Source organism: Ostrea edulis, chromosome 9, assembly GCF_947568905.1.
Source record: "Ostrea edulis chromosome 9, xbOstEdul1.1, whole genome shotgun sequence".
In the NCBI taxonomy this organism is placed as follows: Eukaryota; Metazoa; Mollusca; class Bivalvia; order Ostreida; family Ostreidae; genus Ostrea; species Ostrea edulis.
Window position 1 is genome coordinate 9,051,220 of NC_079172.1, and position 16,528 is coordinate 9,067,747.

General features: G+C 34.5%; 1 protein-coding gene across 12 annotated transcripts in view; it reads left to right on the plus strand.

Moving 5' to 3' along the window:
* LOC125658059 (complexin-like) overlaps nucleotides 1-14,983 on the plus strand; it is a 71,554-nt gene extending 56,571 nt beyond the window's left edge. For 8 of the 12 annotated variants that reach the window (XM_056148468.1, XM_056148467.1, XM_056148472.1 and 5 more), the window contains 2 exons: nucleotides 9,507-9,645; nucleotides 12,148-14,983. In XM_056148468.1, coding sequence (XP_056004443.1) covers nucleotides 9,507-9,645; nucleotides 12,148-12,248 — 240 coding nt within the window. In that variant the 3' untranslated portion in view covers nucleotides 12,249-14,983. Of the gene's footprint in view, nucleotides 1-9,506; nucleotides 9,646-10,952 lie in introns of all 12 variants that reach the window. The other 4 variants (XM_048889130.2, XM_056148471.1, XM_048889131.2 and 1 more) reach the window with 3 other exon arrangements.
* Nucleotides 14,984-16,528: the final 1,545 nt, after the last annotated feature.

The following is a 16,528-nucleotide window of genomic DNA, read 5'->3' on the forward strand; positions in this document are numbered from 1 at the left end:
ATGTGTAGAAGGGCTATATTATTTATAATAATGGCTTTTCTTGGGTCAAGAGGTAATTGTTATGGGATTAAACTATGTTACAATCAAGCATTAACCATTGACTTTCTTGAAGACGAAACAACTGCATTTCTGCATCTCGGGCTAAAACTTAAAAGCCCCTGAAAGATATATGATATTGTTCTACATCAGTCATAAATGCAAATACAGTAAAACATGGTTACAGCAAATTTCAGAGGTCCTAGTTGATTGTATAAATTTGTGATGCACTATAATATCTGTACAGCGATGCAATTCTTTATACAATTTATAACAAATTCGGTATGAGTAGAGCAGATTACCATGCAAGCATTGAATGATCTTCTGAATATTTATCTTTGTGTGAATTGATTTCCTGTTGAAGATCATTAATTTATGAATTATAGGCAGCAGGTATTAATCACATCATATATACGCGGGAACGTTAAGGCAGGTTATGAAAATCTTTACTGGGATAAAATCCGCAAAACAATGTGACGTCATAATTGAAATAAGTACAATGTATATCACTAAGTATATATTAAATTCCGATTTCATTTTTTATGAAAGTTTTATTTATGCATAAAATAAACCATGCAGCTACTAAGATCCAACGAAATTCGAAATGTTATACTGCTGTCGTGTAATTTCTGTCTGATCAATATGAAAGTAAACTGATGACGTCATGACTATACATCAAGTGACGTTAAAAATTGACACATGTAAGGAATTTAATGTGTGCCATGCAAATATCGACAAAATGTGGAGTATTTGAAATATATAACATGGGATATATGGAATATATATGTGAAACGCTGAGAATTTATTGATACTATGAAGGTATGTTGATTTCACTTATTGACAATTTTGTTTAACAGGGAAAACATTCCATTTAGCATGTCGATCCGATTTTCCTCTGTCACACACTGAAATAAAACTGCAAAAGTAGCACACTACGCCGCATACTTTTAGAGACTTTTTATACACCGTGTGAAAGGTCATAAACTAATGTACACAACAATTACTGATAGAATCATATGTTAAGAAAACTTTTAATGAGAACTGCATAGCATCAGTGCAAAATGTAAAACATGGGCTAGATGGTTGCGTGTTTAATTAAATGTTTAATAATTATTTCTTACTAAAATTGGTAGGATTCTATCAGTAATTCTGATATATGGTTGTTTTACCATCATTATCGCCAGTTAGACCCTGGGGTAGTGTTATACTTTCCATTTTCTATTAAGGTACATCCATGATCTATTTATAACAGTCATGCAATGACGTCATACGGAAGCACATGTCTGTCATGTTGTTATGATACAAAATGTTCTCATGTAAACAACCAAAATAGTTTTTAAGAGTTGGTAGCTCCCTCTCTCTGTGTAGGACAGATTTTAAAAATTACCGGTATGCAGTTTACGTGCATAAATGGAGCATGACCTGTCTTAACATACCCGCGCCTTGGATGGCTAAAACCCTGTCTCGATAATTAGAAATTTTCATGTAGATCTACTGCCCATGCAACTATATGCTGTAGGAACGGAACATTTGTCCACTATATAGAAATTGAACTGATGACAGACTGTAACTCTTCCTGAATTCTGTTGGTGACAAAACACCTTTTCTTGCACACATCGTCATCGGATGATACCCTTAGTCTTTTAGATGGGGAGAGGAATGAAGCATAATCAGGCATCCAATGATGGCAACAAAGTGAATTTCCTATTGTGAATTAAAGCACCACATTTCTCTTCTAATTCATTGATAAGGTGAATGAAAAAGTGTGCAGAAACGTACTCTCTACATTGAAAAAGCTATAAAGTTTTTTACATGAAGAAGATATTTCCCCCTTCATTTGCCTCTTATGGTCATATTTAATCTACATAAAAAAAGGTTCAGTATTTTAATTTTTTTTGCACAAAATGAAAAATTCAAACTTTTCCCATTGTGAATAGGGGCAGAAGTGAGCTTTTCTGAACAAAACTTTCCATACTTGTTGTAAACTTTTCACATTTTGATCTTCTTCTTCAGAGCCACCTGGCTAATTTCAACCAAACTTGGCACAAAGCATCCTTTGGTGAAAGGAAGTCAAGTTTGTGCAAATGAGGGGCAATGTGCATCTCCAAGGGGAAATAATAGTGAAATAGTGAAAATACACTTGTCAAATTTTAAAAATCTTCTCCAGAATCATGCAGTGGGCTAATTTCGTTCAAACGTAATTGGTACAAATTGTCCTTGGGAGAAGGAAGTCAAGTTAGTTCAAATGAAGGGCTATGACCCCTTCAAAAGTGAGATAATCACAAAAATGCAAAAATAGGGTGTGGTCATTTAAAATTCTTCTTAAGTCAGAAAAGTTCAAATTTACTGGGAAGCTTCCTGACATAGTGCAGATTCAAGTTTGTAAAATTCATGGTCCCTGGGGGTATAGTGGAGTCACAGTAAGGGATCAAAGTTTTACATGCGAATATACAGGAAAAAATCTTTATAAATCTTCTTCTCAAGAACCACTAGTCCAGACAAGTTCAAATTTATATGGCATCTTCCTGACATAGTGCTGATTCATGTTTGTTAAAATCATGGCCCCCGGGGATAGGTTGGGGCCACAATAGGGGATCAAAATTTTACATGTGAATATATCGGGAAATTTTTGAAATAATTGGGCCAAGCTTTTAAGGTGACTTAAGTGAGCGATGTGGCCCATGGGCCTCTTGTTTTCATACTGCATAACAAATATCACATTGGATGGGGCATTCATGTCTTAAGGACATATTTCTAGTGAATTATTTTCTCTTAATTGAAATTCATCAAGCAAATATATAGAATACATGCGGAATTTAACAAGATGATTGATGTTATCAAGTGCTATATAGAATAGAACAAGATGATTGCGGTTATCAAGTGCTATATAGAATACATGCTGAATTGTGTAAGTATAATTCGTGCCATACTTCACATCCAAGGAGACTACAGGTTTTGAATTACACAATGCCATCTTGTTCTTGAAATGACCTTGAATTGTGTTTGTGGTACTTTAAATCTTTTAGGAAGCGTATTATTTCCTTGTTCTGTAGATTGAGGTTGGAATATAAATCAGAGAGACGTTGAGAAACGTCTTTATGTACCTATTGGTAGTTCCCTGGCAGACTGACTTGACAAATTCTTTATGTGTTTTGGAAATTGAATGCTTTTCTTACAATTGGCTAATTTTGCAAAATGATCGTATTCCTAGTGGTGATTCATTACCAGCAGGGCTTGACACATCTCCGACTATAACTCAGTCTTAAGTTTTCAATAGAAAACAATTACTGAGTAACATGTCGTACTGTTCGAACGATGTAAGAAATCCCACAATGGCACTGCATGTACATGTATGTCACGTACGTCAACATTGTTTTAATTAATAGAGATGCTTTTTTTCTCATTATATATAATCATTCCTAATTTCATAGAAAGATGTTCAAAAATTATTTCAAACATTTGCTACAAGTTTCTAGATACCTGGTACCTGTATTAACAGTAGCCGCAGATCTGTAGGTCTCTGGAAGAATATTGTGATAGCTAGACCACTGTCCAAATTTACCCAAGAGAGCTCGAGTTCTGCAGCTATATTAATAGATACTTGCAGACGTAACTTTATAGGACCATTAATGGCAATATATTGTCTGTTCTTCTCTCTACACCAGCAATCGCTTGAAGCTTTGTTTCTGTGTAATTGAGACATATGTTTGATGATTAAAATTTTTTGTACCTACATATATGTCATCGTAATTGTTTAATTTTAGTTCACTTTGTACTGTGTTCCTTTAATTATTTGCCGTTTTAATGATAAAGTGTAAATTATTTGATACATTATCGATTTCGTGATTATTAACTTCAAGTGCACTTTAAAAGTCTTTGCATTAATTTATCTATCAAACTTGTTAATCGTGAAAACACTATCCATGATATCAGGTGGGAATACGTATATGTTCTAAATATAGGGGGGACGTGTTTACCTCTTTTTCTGCTTGGCAGTTCTTGTTTTTGCTTTCTTTTCTTTCTTGTCAAAATGTGAAGCCATTTGTTAACTAATATCATAATGAGAGAGGAATTCGATACAAGTGCATATGCACTTGGTTTTCCAATCTCAACAAATGTTATATGTAATGCTTCTTTAAAATAAATACAGTTTAAACTTCATGGAAATGCTTTACCCACTTTGAAATATTATTGATATCGTGACTTCAAATTTCATGAGAGGGGATACAGTGACATGATGTGCAATATATTTGTGTGGGTGGAAGAATAAGTTTAATGTGTTAATATTTTTATTACTGATATCAATTTAAATGCATCACGTTTCTTTTGTGTCTCGTCTATAAATATAACCAGTTGCAAGGTGATCCTCCTCTTTGCGGTGCTCTTGTTAGTTCTGTTAATTACTAGAATATATGCAGGTTGATTTTCATCTATGTTATACACATCTATGTGGGTATTTATATGAAATTTTTATAGTCTGACACCAAAACTCAGCAATTTTATACAGAAAGTGCCATTTTGTTTTCCCTCAAGACCTTTAATCAATACCGTTATGAGTTAATGGATTAAATTTGTTTTGGGTTTTTTTTTACTGAGGAGCAGTGGAATATTTCCTGAATTTCAAAATAAACTTTTATATTGCATTACTTCAAAGAGTTTCGTGTAATATTATTGAGAATTGGTGATTGTCACACAGTTGTGTTTTACGACACATTTATAGGACCATTACATTGCCACGCACGTGTCTCATATGGCAGTCCTGATTTCAGCCTCACTTAGCACTGAGACATATATCTGTTTTTTCTCTTCCATGTAATGTAGATGGTATGCCGTAATCTAATGGCCCCGCAGTGACAGACTCCTCAGTAAAGAAGGGCTTCTAACATTACATGCCCAATAGGTGTTTGTTGAAAAGGAAATTGATACCAACTGATAATGGCAATGCAGTTAAATACATGTACTACATATTCATTTGTTGAACAATATATGTCCTCCTCACTGTTTGCTGTGGTCTATGTTGAAGGTGGTCTGGTTATCTTTGCATTAATGCTTTTTTTGTGATATACAGGCCCGGTTCCCTGTGTGCGCTTTTTGTGATATACAAGCCCGGTTCCCTGTGTGCGCTTTTTGTGATATACAAACCCGGTTTCTTGTGTTGCTTTTTGTGATATACAAGCCCAGTTCTCTGTGTTGCTATTTGTGATATACAAGCTCGGTTCCCTGTGTTGCTTTTTGTGATATACAAGCCCGGTTTTCTGTGTTGCTTTTTGTGTTATGCAAGCCCGGTTTCTTGTGTTGCTTTTTGTGATATACAAGCCCAGTTCCCTGTGTTGCTTTTTGTGATATACAAGCTCGGTTTTCTGTGTTGCTTTTTGTGTTATGCAAGCCCGGTTTCTTGTGTTGCTTTTTGTGATATACAAGCCCAGTTCCCTGTGTTGCTTTTTGTGATATACAAGCTCGGTTTTCTGTGTTGCTTTTTGTGTTATGCAAGCCCGGTTTCTTGTGTTGCTTTTTGTGATATACAAGCCCAGTTCCCTGTGTTGCTTTTTGTGATATACAAGCTCGGTTTTCTGTGTTGCTTTTTGTGTTATGCAAGCCCGGTTTCTTGTGTTGCTTTTTGTGATATACAAGCCCGGTTCTCTTTGCGTTGCATATTGTTATATAAGCTGGGTGCTCTTTGATGCCAATATGACAAATTTACAAATTAATATTTTGTAGTACAATGTGTCCTGTACCTTTGCTCTCCTGTTTTATGGCATTCTCACATACCAGTCTGGTGTTTGTTTGCCCTTCATCGCTCGGATGAACATGCACCGAGACTGTTGTATGTGGGAATCATTTCATTGTGACATCATACCAATTAAAGTTCACAGGTTACACTAGAATTGTGCATGTTGCCACAAAATTTTGTTTTTGACAACAAATATATAATCTCACCTTAGTGCTACTGTTCTGATTTCTCATTGGCTGTTTATTTGCATTGAATCTTAGTAATGTTGTCAGACATCTTGAAGTTTCTTTTCTCTGACACATGCATTTATCATCTCTTACTCTGTGATCTGATTATCCTGGCTGTGCAGTTACCATTTTCTCTTGTTAGAGTTTACCATATATGATTGGTACAAACAACGATCCAAAATCATCTGGAAACTGTTCAAGTGACTATTGCCATTGTATGCTGGATTTTATTTAGTCTTTACTGCGTTTTGATGCGAGATCCGTGGTTTTAGTGCCTGACAGGTTAGGTATTCCATGCACATCAACACATTCATCATTGGTGTTCCTCACCTACGCATCGGTAAAGCTGATGGTTTGAGCATATTTAGTGTTAGTTAACGAGTTAATTCTGCCATATGTCACCCTGCATGGAGGGTTAGTTGTGCTTGTAAGAAGCTGAATCTTTCAATATTTGTGAGAGATAGAATTTTATGGACTGTTGTGAGAGATGAATCAGAATATCAGCATATGTTTACTTCTAGGGAACCCAAACCACAGGGGGGGGAGGGGGGGGGGGGTCAAGTGACCCACTGTGATACACCATATAATAGAATATTTCTTAATGAGTAGGGGGAGGGTATGTTTAGTTTATACTGTAAATAAGATACAGTAGTATTCATAGTACTTGTTATTGTGCTAACAAGAACATAACCTGGATTGTATAAAATTTTGAATCACACTAAATGAGTGACCTGCATAATTCAAAGTGGTTCAGACATGCTTGCAATAGTATAATGATCTGAGATATTGTATAGTAAGTTTCTCCCTAAGAATGGGTACATGATTGAACTCATTTCATCAATGAATAAAGGGGAATGAGGAACACTTGATAGCATTCTCCGAACTTCTCGTATATAAAAACATGATATGCACAGGTTTGAAAACATTGTTCTCGTAGATCATTATAATGACACCCATGGAAAATGAGTCTGTCTTAGAGACACTTAATCTCAATACATTTCGTCCCCAAAACTGATATCCAGGACTTGTAAAAAATGAACCGAGTTTGTTGATTTACTGTGCAACGAAGCATCCTCTCAAATCAAGTCACAACTGCAGAATCCCGCTCTAGCATCAATTGCCCCTAGTACTTTCTTTTCTATATAAAAATAATACTGACCAGAAGTGATCTAAAAATAGCAAAGTCCCCAACAACAAGTATTACGTAATGAACACTCCTCTTGCATAAAAACAGAACCTGAAAAAAAAAAAAAACCACACGTCCTACAAGAAAATAGAATAGCTATATATAGGATATACATTGTTTATTAAATAAATATTTAACAATATTAAATTTCAACTTCTATTCAACAGCTGTACATGATTATCATTGTCAAGATTGTTCAGGATTAGGTGTAAAATGTTGAAAAATTGAGAGAGAAATTTAACACTGGAGGAAAATTTCAATACATGTAAATAGGCAATCTTAATTCTTATAGGTGGCTGCTGAAAAAGTCGATGAGAATTCACTTGTGATTGAATGCCATTGTTCCAGAGGAGAAACAGTGGATTTTATATGATGTAATTTCAAAGTTGGCCACCCCTTTTTGCACGTAACTCTGGAACAAATTACTGTTGAGTTGTTGCTGCCGGTAGTCGACACTATATATCTGGTTGCATTAAATGGAATCTTTGCTTTGAAGATTTATGGATACATCTAAAAAATTGTACAATTAATGATAATGTCTTTTGCAATTTTTCAAACTTAAATCTTAATGATGTAATATGTACATGCATGCACTCCAGCTTTCATGGTTGAGAAAGACCATGGAATATTTTTATGCCCCCCTTTGAAAAAGAGGGGGCATATTGTTTTGCACCTGTCGGTCGGTCGGTCGGTCTGTAGACCATGTGTTGTCCGCTCAATATCTTGAGAACCATTCACTTGATGATAATGATATTTCTTATGTGGGATAGTTATGAGTGTAAGAGGATCCCTATTGTTTTTCAGGTCAAAAGGTCAAAGGTCAAGGGTCAATCTACTCTCGACATTGGAATATAATGTCCGCTCAATATCTTGAGAACCCTTTGCTTGAAAGACATCAAACTTGGCACACTGGTACATCCTAAGGAGTAGATGACCCCTATTGATTTTGAGGTCATATGGTCAAAGGTCAAGGGTCAAACTGGGCATAGGAATATACTGACCATTCAATATCTCGAGAACCCTTTGCTTGACAGACATCAAACTTGATACACTGGTACATCTTCAAGAGAAGATGACCCCTATTGATTTTGAGGTCACATGGTCAAAGGTCAAGGGTCAAACTTGACATGGGAATATACTGTCTGCTCAGTATCTTGAGAACCCTTTTCTTGACAGACATCAAACTTGGTACACTGATACGACTTCAGGAGAAGACGACCACTATTGATTTTGAGGTCACATGGTCAAAGGTCAAGGGTCACACTAGACAGGAATATACTGTCCGTTCAATATTTTGAGAACCCTTCGCTTGACAGACATCAAACTTGGTACACTGGTACATCTTCAAGAGAAAATTACCCCTATTTATTTTGAGGTCACATGTTTAAAGGTCAAGGGTCAAACTGGACATAGGAATATACTGTCCGTTCAATATCTTGAGAACCCTTTGCTTGACAGACATGAAACTTGGTACACTGGTACATCGTCAAAAGAAGATGACACCTATTGATTTTGAGGTCGCGTGGTCAAAGGTCAAGGGTTAAACTGGACATAGGAATATACTGTCCGCTCAATATCTTGAGAACCCTTTGCTTGACAGACATCAAACTTGGTACACTGGTACATCTTCAGGAGAAGATGACTACTAATTATTTTAAGGTCACATGGTCAAAAGTCAAGGGTCAAATTGGACATAGGAATATACTGTCCGTTCAATATCTTGAGAACCCTTTGCTTGACAGACATCAAACTTGGCACACTGGTACATCTTCAGGAGTTGATGACCCCTATTGAGTTTTAGGTCACATGGTCAATCCACTCTTGACATAGGAAGATATTGTCTGCTCAATATTTTGAATTGATGATACTACTCTCAATTAAATGATGTGTGTGTATAACCCTTTTCAATTTTGCACCATGGGGGGCATATGTGTTTTACAAACATCTCTTGTTTTTTATTAAAGAGGAACATACATTGTATGAATTGAGGGTAGGTACCAGTATGTCAATGAATTTGCTGACCTTGCAAGATATGCTTATTCAATTTTTTGTGGTTAAACCACATAATTGTATGCTCATTTACATGATAGCATCCAAGAATTTTGAACTTTTGAAAATATAGTATTAAAATGTGTCTTGATAAATTATATACTGTAATAGCAATAGCATGTTCATTTCAAGCTTATTATGCACCATTAATGCACAGTATTGACTTTTCTAGTGTAGAAAAATTGTCTGCATTACTATCACAAGTGTCTGAAATAATATATGACTCGGCCAAAACAAATTCAGTTAAATATTCATTCACTGCACCCTTTGATTTTAGTATGGATTAAAGAAGAAGGTGCCGGAGGAGGAAGGAATGGTGAATAATGATGATGGAGGAAGAGTGGGGAGGAAGAAGAAGACCCCCGCCGAGCTAGCGGCTGAAGCGGCGGCAGACTCCGACGAAGAAGAGTTTACAAGTAAATTCTCTTCCGTGTGTTGTTGTTTGAACTTCTTCTAGTGACACTTAGATTACACGGAGTAAATATTGTCCATGCTGCTTGAAAAATTTATTTGATGTAACTATGATCTGAATTTTTCTGTTTGAAAAAATTTGTCGATTTTGTATAATGATCAGACTTCTCTTGACACCAGTTTTTTCTTGTTCACCTCACATCTTTGAATGAAAATGTTTTCCTTAAAATCTAATTTTGTCCCCAATGTTTTTAGATTGTATTCAAGACAATCCATTCCAAGTGATAATATATCATTTGGGATTTTTTTTTTGGGTCATGATTTAGTATTTTTAACACAAAATCTGGCACTGAAACACACTTAATACATGTACAGGTATTCTGAGACATTGCTTTTTCCATGATTTTGTATTTATGTGGATTTACATGGGGCATTAAAATTACATACAAAATTTGATCAAGAAAGGAATTTCACTTTCAATGGTATGAATTTCAGCCTTTTTTTTTTCTAGCTGCAGTGAATTTCTCCAGATCGACTTTGTCTGTTGTGTGATTCTGTTGTTAACTTTTCACATTTTCATTTTCTTCTAAACCGAATTGGTTCTAAGCATCCATGCCGATGATGGATAATAGGGATTCAAGATTATTCTCATGAAGGTCGATGTAATACCTTCTTCCAATGGGAGATAAGTAATATTTAGTACAAATAGGATTAGATGTTTAAAAACCTTTCTCTCAAGAACCACTAAACTAGAAAGCCTAGTTTCTTATATACAACGGGAGAAAATTTATGCAACCCCACCCCCACACACACCATATTATGGGTTTAAGGTTTTACATAGGGATATGTAGGGAAATTATTTAAGATTCAGTCATTTTTAAGAACTACAATGGTTGGTTCTACTTGTCAGTTTGAGATGCATACATTTTAATGATGTTTGGATTTTGTTCAAACACTGGCACTGAGGCAATGATAAGGTCACAGGGTAGGGGGGGGGGGGTACTACTCAGGTTAGCAATGTGGATCATTTGCCTCTTGTTCTTTTTCTATATACCAGATCAAGTGGAAAATGTGTATATTATGGAAAAAGTTATGTGTACAGTATTGGAAAAAGTTAATAGTCTGTTAAAGGTGCCCTTCCCTTTTGTGATTATGTTTGCATGTTACTCAATTTTTAATGTCAGTGTAATTTTTCACTAGAATATGCCTCATATTCATCCACACCATGATGACTGAGTTCTGATGAATTGTTTATGAACTTGAAAGTCCAGATGGAAAGTTTGACATTTTTATATCAACTTTATTTTTTCAGACCATAAAGGTTCACAGTCAAAAATCAATTTGGTAGATTGAAAAACTGAATAAAGTTTTGCATTGAAGTGACTAATCAGTATAACTAGAGAATAAATTGCTTTTTGTGCATGCTGCTGAAATTCTTTATCATCTTGCACTACTGCTTTCATTTAATTGTTATCTTGTTTTATCATTCAAATAACAATACAAATATCAATTAACTAGAGATCTATTGTAGTTTCACTGGTCTCATTACATTCATCTATTTTTGCTTGCTCTTTTCATGGATTTCATTGATCCTCAGGGTGGAAATTGTCAGATGTTTGGAGAATGGAAATCTGCTTTCTGATAAATAACATGCTCCCAGAGTTCCATTTTAAAGAAAACCATAGAAGTTAAAATGCATGCCTACAAGAAATTCTAAAACTACAGTACTTTTGCTTCCAAAATGTCCTCACATTTGATATTTAAAGGGTAGGGCATAGATATTGTAATTTTTTGGGTATTTCCTTATGTCAAACCATTTAGAAAAAATATATTGACAAGGCAAATACATGTACTTGCATTGATGTGTTTTGTAATTAATAGTTTTCAATTTAATTGAGTTGCTGAAGATCACAAATTTACATTTTTCGTTATTTCTATTTGTGTGAAATTAAACTTTGGATACTTTCCAATAACCCAATATTACTGGTATTACCAGTGTTGCCTTCATCATAATGAAACATGCATTGCTGTCTGGCAAATTTGGAAATGTATGCAAGTTTTGCTGGGTTTCCCGGCAATTTTTCCGACAAGGCAACATTAAAAGAAAGCACCCCGAGATAACTGCCATTTTCTATGCTGACTTTCCAGTAGAGTACAATCTGACAGTATATTCATTTATAACGGAAGTTTTCTACATTGATTTTCCAGTAGAGTACAACCTGACAGTTTATTTATTTACAGTTAAACACTTTTATAGCGAAATCCTGGGGACAGATAATTTCTATCCATTATAAACATATTCATTATATCCAGTAATTTCATGATGTGTATTAAAACTGCAAGGAATGGAAATCACTTCACTATAAGTGTGAATTCGTTATAAGAGTGTTCACGGTAACTGTGTTTTACTTTCCATTTTAGATCTCTTTAACATGGAAACACACATGTGTATGCTACTGCTGTATTATAGATTCCTGGGGAAATTACCTGTAACATTTTGCTTTCAGTGCCAAAAAATATGGATGAACTGAAAAACAAAGTGCAGGACATTCCACAAAAATTGGCTCAAAGTGTCGGTGAAGTGACTGAAAAGTGCTCTCTGCAGTAAATAACACTGTTGATTGGTTCATGTAAGTCATGTGACAATATCTGGATGATTTGGTTGGTCTGTCATTTGTAGTCGCATTAAGCACCAGCTAAAATTCAGATTCAACTGTACTTTCAATTGTTTCATTTCTGTAGGAAGCACTTGTTTGTTTTCCATTAGTCCTTTGCTTGCAATTTAAGGTGTTGTGTGTTCCTTTTGCATGGAATATGTTCATAATGGGTAGAAATAGCTTTTCTGGATGTCTTGGACTTAAGCTAGTAAGAATCAGCAAACAATATTCACATTTTTAAGAGTTTACAATTTCTTTTTATAGTTTTCTACATATTCAATATTTTAACAGTTTTCTTTATGAATTTGACCTCAGTATTGTAAATAATTGTTTCTCTTTCTTAATTCTCTCATTTTTTCCATCTTGATACTTTTAAATTAAGACTGAGTAAATAATTGTAAAGGATATCAACATTATATTGAAATATTATTACTGTATGGAAATGATATCATTGCTAGTCCTCTTGTAGATAAGAATGTTATGTTCATACCTTTTTCAATGCATGGTTATTCGCCCGTCTTTGTGGAATGATCTAGCAAACACTGAAAATGAAGGAAAATATGATTCTGAAAATATAAAAAAAATTTAAAGGGATTTATAACTAAGTTTTGCTTATTCTCTTTGTATGTACAGATTCTTCCAGGATCACGTGACAATACTCCATATTGAGAAAATTAGGCAATATGGCAGCAGAACGTTTGTGAAAGTAAAAATATGCATAATACTTGTGAAAAGCATTTCATATCGTGTTACTTGTATATTTTAGTATGCAATATACTAGACTGTATTTCATTGTTGTATACAGTAGAATTAGCTGCGCACAATTGAAAAAAAAAAATGCTGTACATAAGAAAATCTGTTGCGAGTATTTCTTGAAAAATCTTATTTATACATGTATATGTTTCGAACACAATTTCAGAGATGTTTCTTATTCTCACTGAATGAAAAATGGCAAGTGTATATAAGATTTTGATGCAGTGCTTCTTTTGATCACCGTTTTACAATATATCAATCAACACGGCCCATAGTTTTGTAATGCCAGTGATTAGAGATTATTGTTTTGTATGTCATATATAATGTTTGCATTACTTGTCATCTTCATATGTTCCCTTATAGACATAATTTTCTTGCAAAGAAAAAAAAATATTTGTATATATGATACTGTCAAATCATTGCATTATAATCATAATTTTGAATACTTGCAAATAGTATTATATATCCTTTTAAGATTCTCTAAACTGAAAGTCTTCATATATATTTAGTTTTCTAATTTAATCTATTGTATGTGATATTATTCTTTGCATTCCAATCTGTTTTTCATGATATCCTGAAGTCTATTTTAGAGATAGTCGCCAGTCATGGTAAAACTTTCAGAATTCAAAGACAATACTGCTATTTTTCCTTTTAGTGGTCAACTTATTTTAGCTGTCGTCTAATTTTGGATGCTTCTGTACCTATCGTTTCATTGGATGGTGGACAGTGTTGCAAGAGCAGAAACCAGAGGCCCATGTCACAAAAGATCTTATAACTGATAACAATATACAAACAATATACATTCAGGAACATTCAAGTTCTCTCACTATTCACTGCAATAAAAAAAATATTGAAGAAAGAAAAGGAATCCATGATTAAACTTGCAAATTTAAGCAAAGTAAAGCATTGATGGATGTAGGGAAGGATTTTTTATATTATATGTACGTTATAATGGAAAGATCTTTTGTGAATTGGGTAACTGGTGCAGAAATAACAATTACTTAAAAGACATTTTTGGAAAAGTTTTACTAATTTTGAATTATTGCTATATCTACATGTAAAAGCTACCATAATGAAAAGAATTCATGAAATACGATAAACTTGTCTTAGGCCTCTGGATGGATAGTCCCATGATAGTGTGTATAAAAAAAAAATGTTTTTCTTTGTTTTGTTGTTTTGATGTATATTTATGTTAATACGACTGCATAATACTGCGTTATTCTACGACTTATTTATATCATGTCAGTTAATTCTCTGTTTTATTTCACTTTTCTTCTACCTTTGTTAGTCTTGATTTGTACTAGTATCATTTATACCTGTAATGTAATAAGATATACAGATATATGGCTGCATGTATTTGAATTATGAACCACTAAGAAGGAAAGACTTATGAATCCTAGTTTTGACCGTATTGTAACTTTAATGCAGATTTAGTTTCATATTTTCTGTATCATTGGGGGAGGGGTTCTATAAACTGAACTGATATTAAAAAGTTCCACTCTGGTATTAATTTGGACATTATGCAATGTTTGTTAGAAATCCATATGCTGTTTTCATATTCCTTCATTTACATATATTGCAAAATGCAAATTGAGATGTTCAATGTGTTCATGTTTTAACTAGACCACCAATCTGTATACCAAATCTGTCACCTGAAAATGAGAATGGGTAAACTATTTTAGACCTGTGTAGAAAAATGTGCCATCGAGAATGACACGTGTTTGCAGTGTGTAGTTTTCATTGGTCTCAGTACCACAGCTCTTGTATGATTATCAAGGGTATTTTTGTTATAGTTGTGAGTCTGTTTACAGCTTCCAGTTGATTTTATATAGACTAGGCTGTGCAGCAGGTCTTACCTGTAGTTGTACTGTATGGATATTGAAACAATCAGTAGAAAGTTGTTATTGAGAAATTAAACTACAAAATAGCATAATGTAAGACTTGTTGTTTCTGACCTTTTGTGCCTTACTGGTACTTGTATGTATGGCTGTTGTGGAGCTCCTTTACAGGGAATCATGCAGCAGTCTGGTGACCCGGCCTATTCACCAAAAAAATCTTACGATGAAGACGATAAATTTAAAACATTGTTATTGTAATATAATTCTTCACTACTGGGTTCTTTCACTAAGCAATTATAGGATATTACAAAGTCATCTCATCTTTATTCCGAGGGACAGGCACCTTATACTTGTAACCTGTTTAGTTGTTCAGGTTCTTGTTTGAAATCATTTTGGACCATTAGATGTTCTTCAGCTCCACTCTCCATATTTAATCATATTGTTGTAGAACTTGATTTGATCATCGTGTATTAATGTATTACGGAGTCGATTTAGAGCAACTCGCAGTCGACGACATCGTCGGATACCCACGGCTGATTTCGTCTTCTACTGATCACAGACGAGATCAGCCATGGGTATCCGACGATAAGTCGATGACGTCACGATAAAAAAAAATGTAATTGGGCCCTAAAACAAATGAACAAAAACCAACCAACCTTTTTTAAACTTCGGGTGTTTATGTCCTTTGAGTGGCTTGGGGAGGGTCGACCATGTTCTGGAGTCATAGACCTTGAAGGATAAATATCAAGGTCATGTAAATGTAGCCAAGCTGGGGGGGAATTATGTTTCACGAAGACATTTCCTTTACGCAAAGTCTGTGTTTGAATTCAAATTATAGATATTCAATGTAAACAGTTCTTCGTCTAGGAATTAAAAATGACCACAATACATGTACCGCCTGCAAGACTAACTTAACACACACACCCCTCCCCCCAAATGGTCGGAGTAAGAATATTGTAATTGTGTAGATTTTTGGCATCTTTAAAAAAATCCGCAAAATATGGACAGGACAAGCTCTGGTGATAAGCTTTAGAATTGTTCGTGTGACCATTGAATATCATCAGGACATATCTATACGGGATTACAAAACTTCACAGAAACCCTTAAATTACAAATCCAGTAAATGTGCCATCAAGCCCTCACGAAAATACTAAATGATGTGAAGAAAGAAGCTTAATTCAAGCGTGTTATATCTCGACATGTGCCAGAAGTGGTGTAAATCAAGCGTGGATTCTAAAAAATTCTTTACTTAAAAACTTTTAGTAAATTTGAAATCACAAAATTGTTCTCGAACAACAGCAAAATGTATGACATTTAATACTAAATACACGACCATTCCTCACGATGAATGAAATTAAGACATTTAGACAGCTGCTTCTACATTAAAAACGGGAAACGGAAATATTCATATCTTGTGATCAGAAATTCCAAAACATTACATCAAAAAGATGCTGGAGTTTCTCATTGGTAATATATTCGTAGTCTTTGGTGATCAGATCTTCCAACAGTGTTGGAATTCCTATGGGCACGAATTGTGTTCCTTTATTAGCTGACCTGGTTTTTATATTCGTACGAGGCAGAAAGCTTCGACGTGAGAAAGAATTCCTTTGCTATGGTCTTCAACTCACCATATAGATACA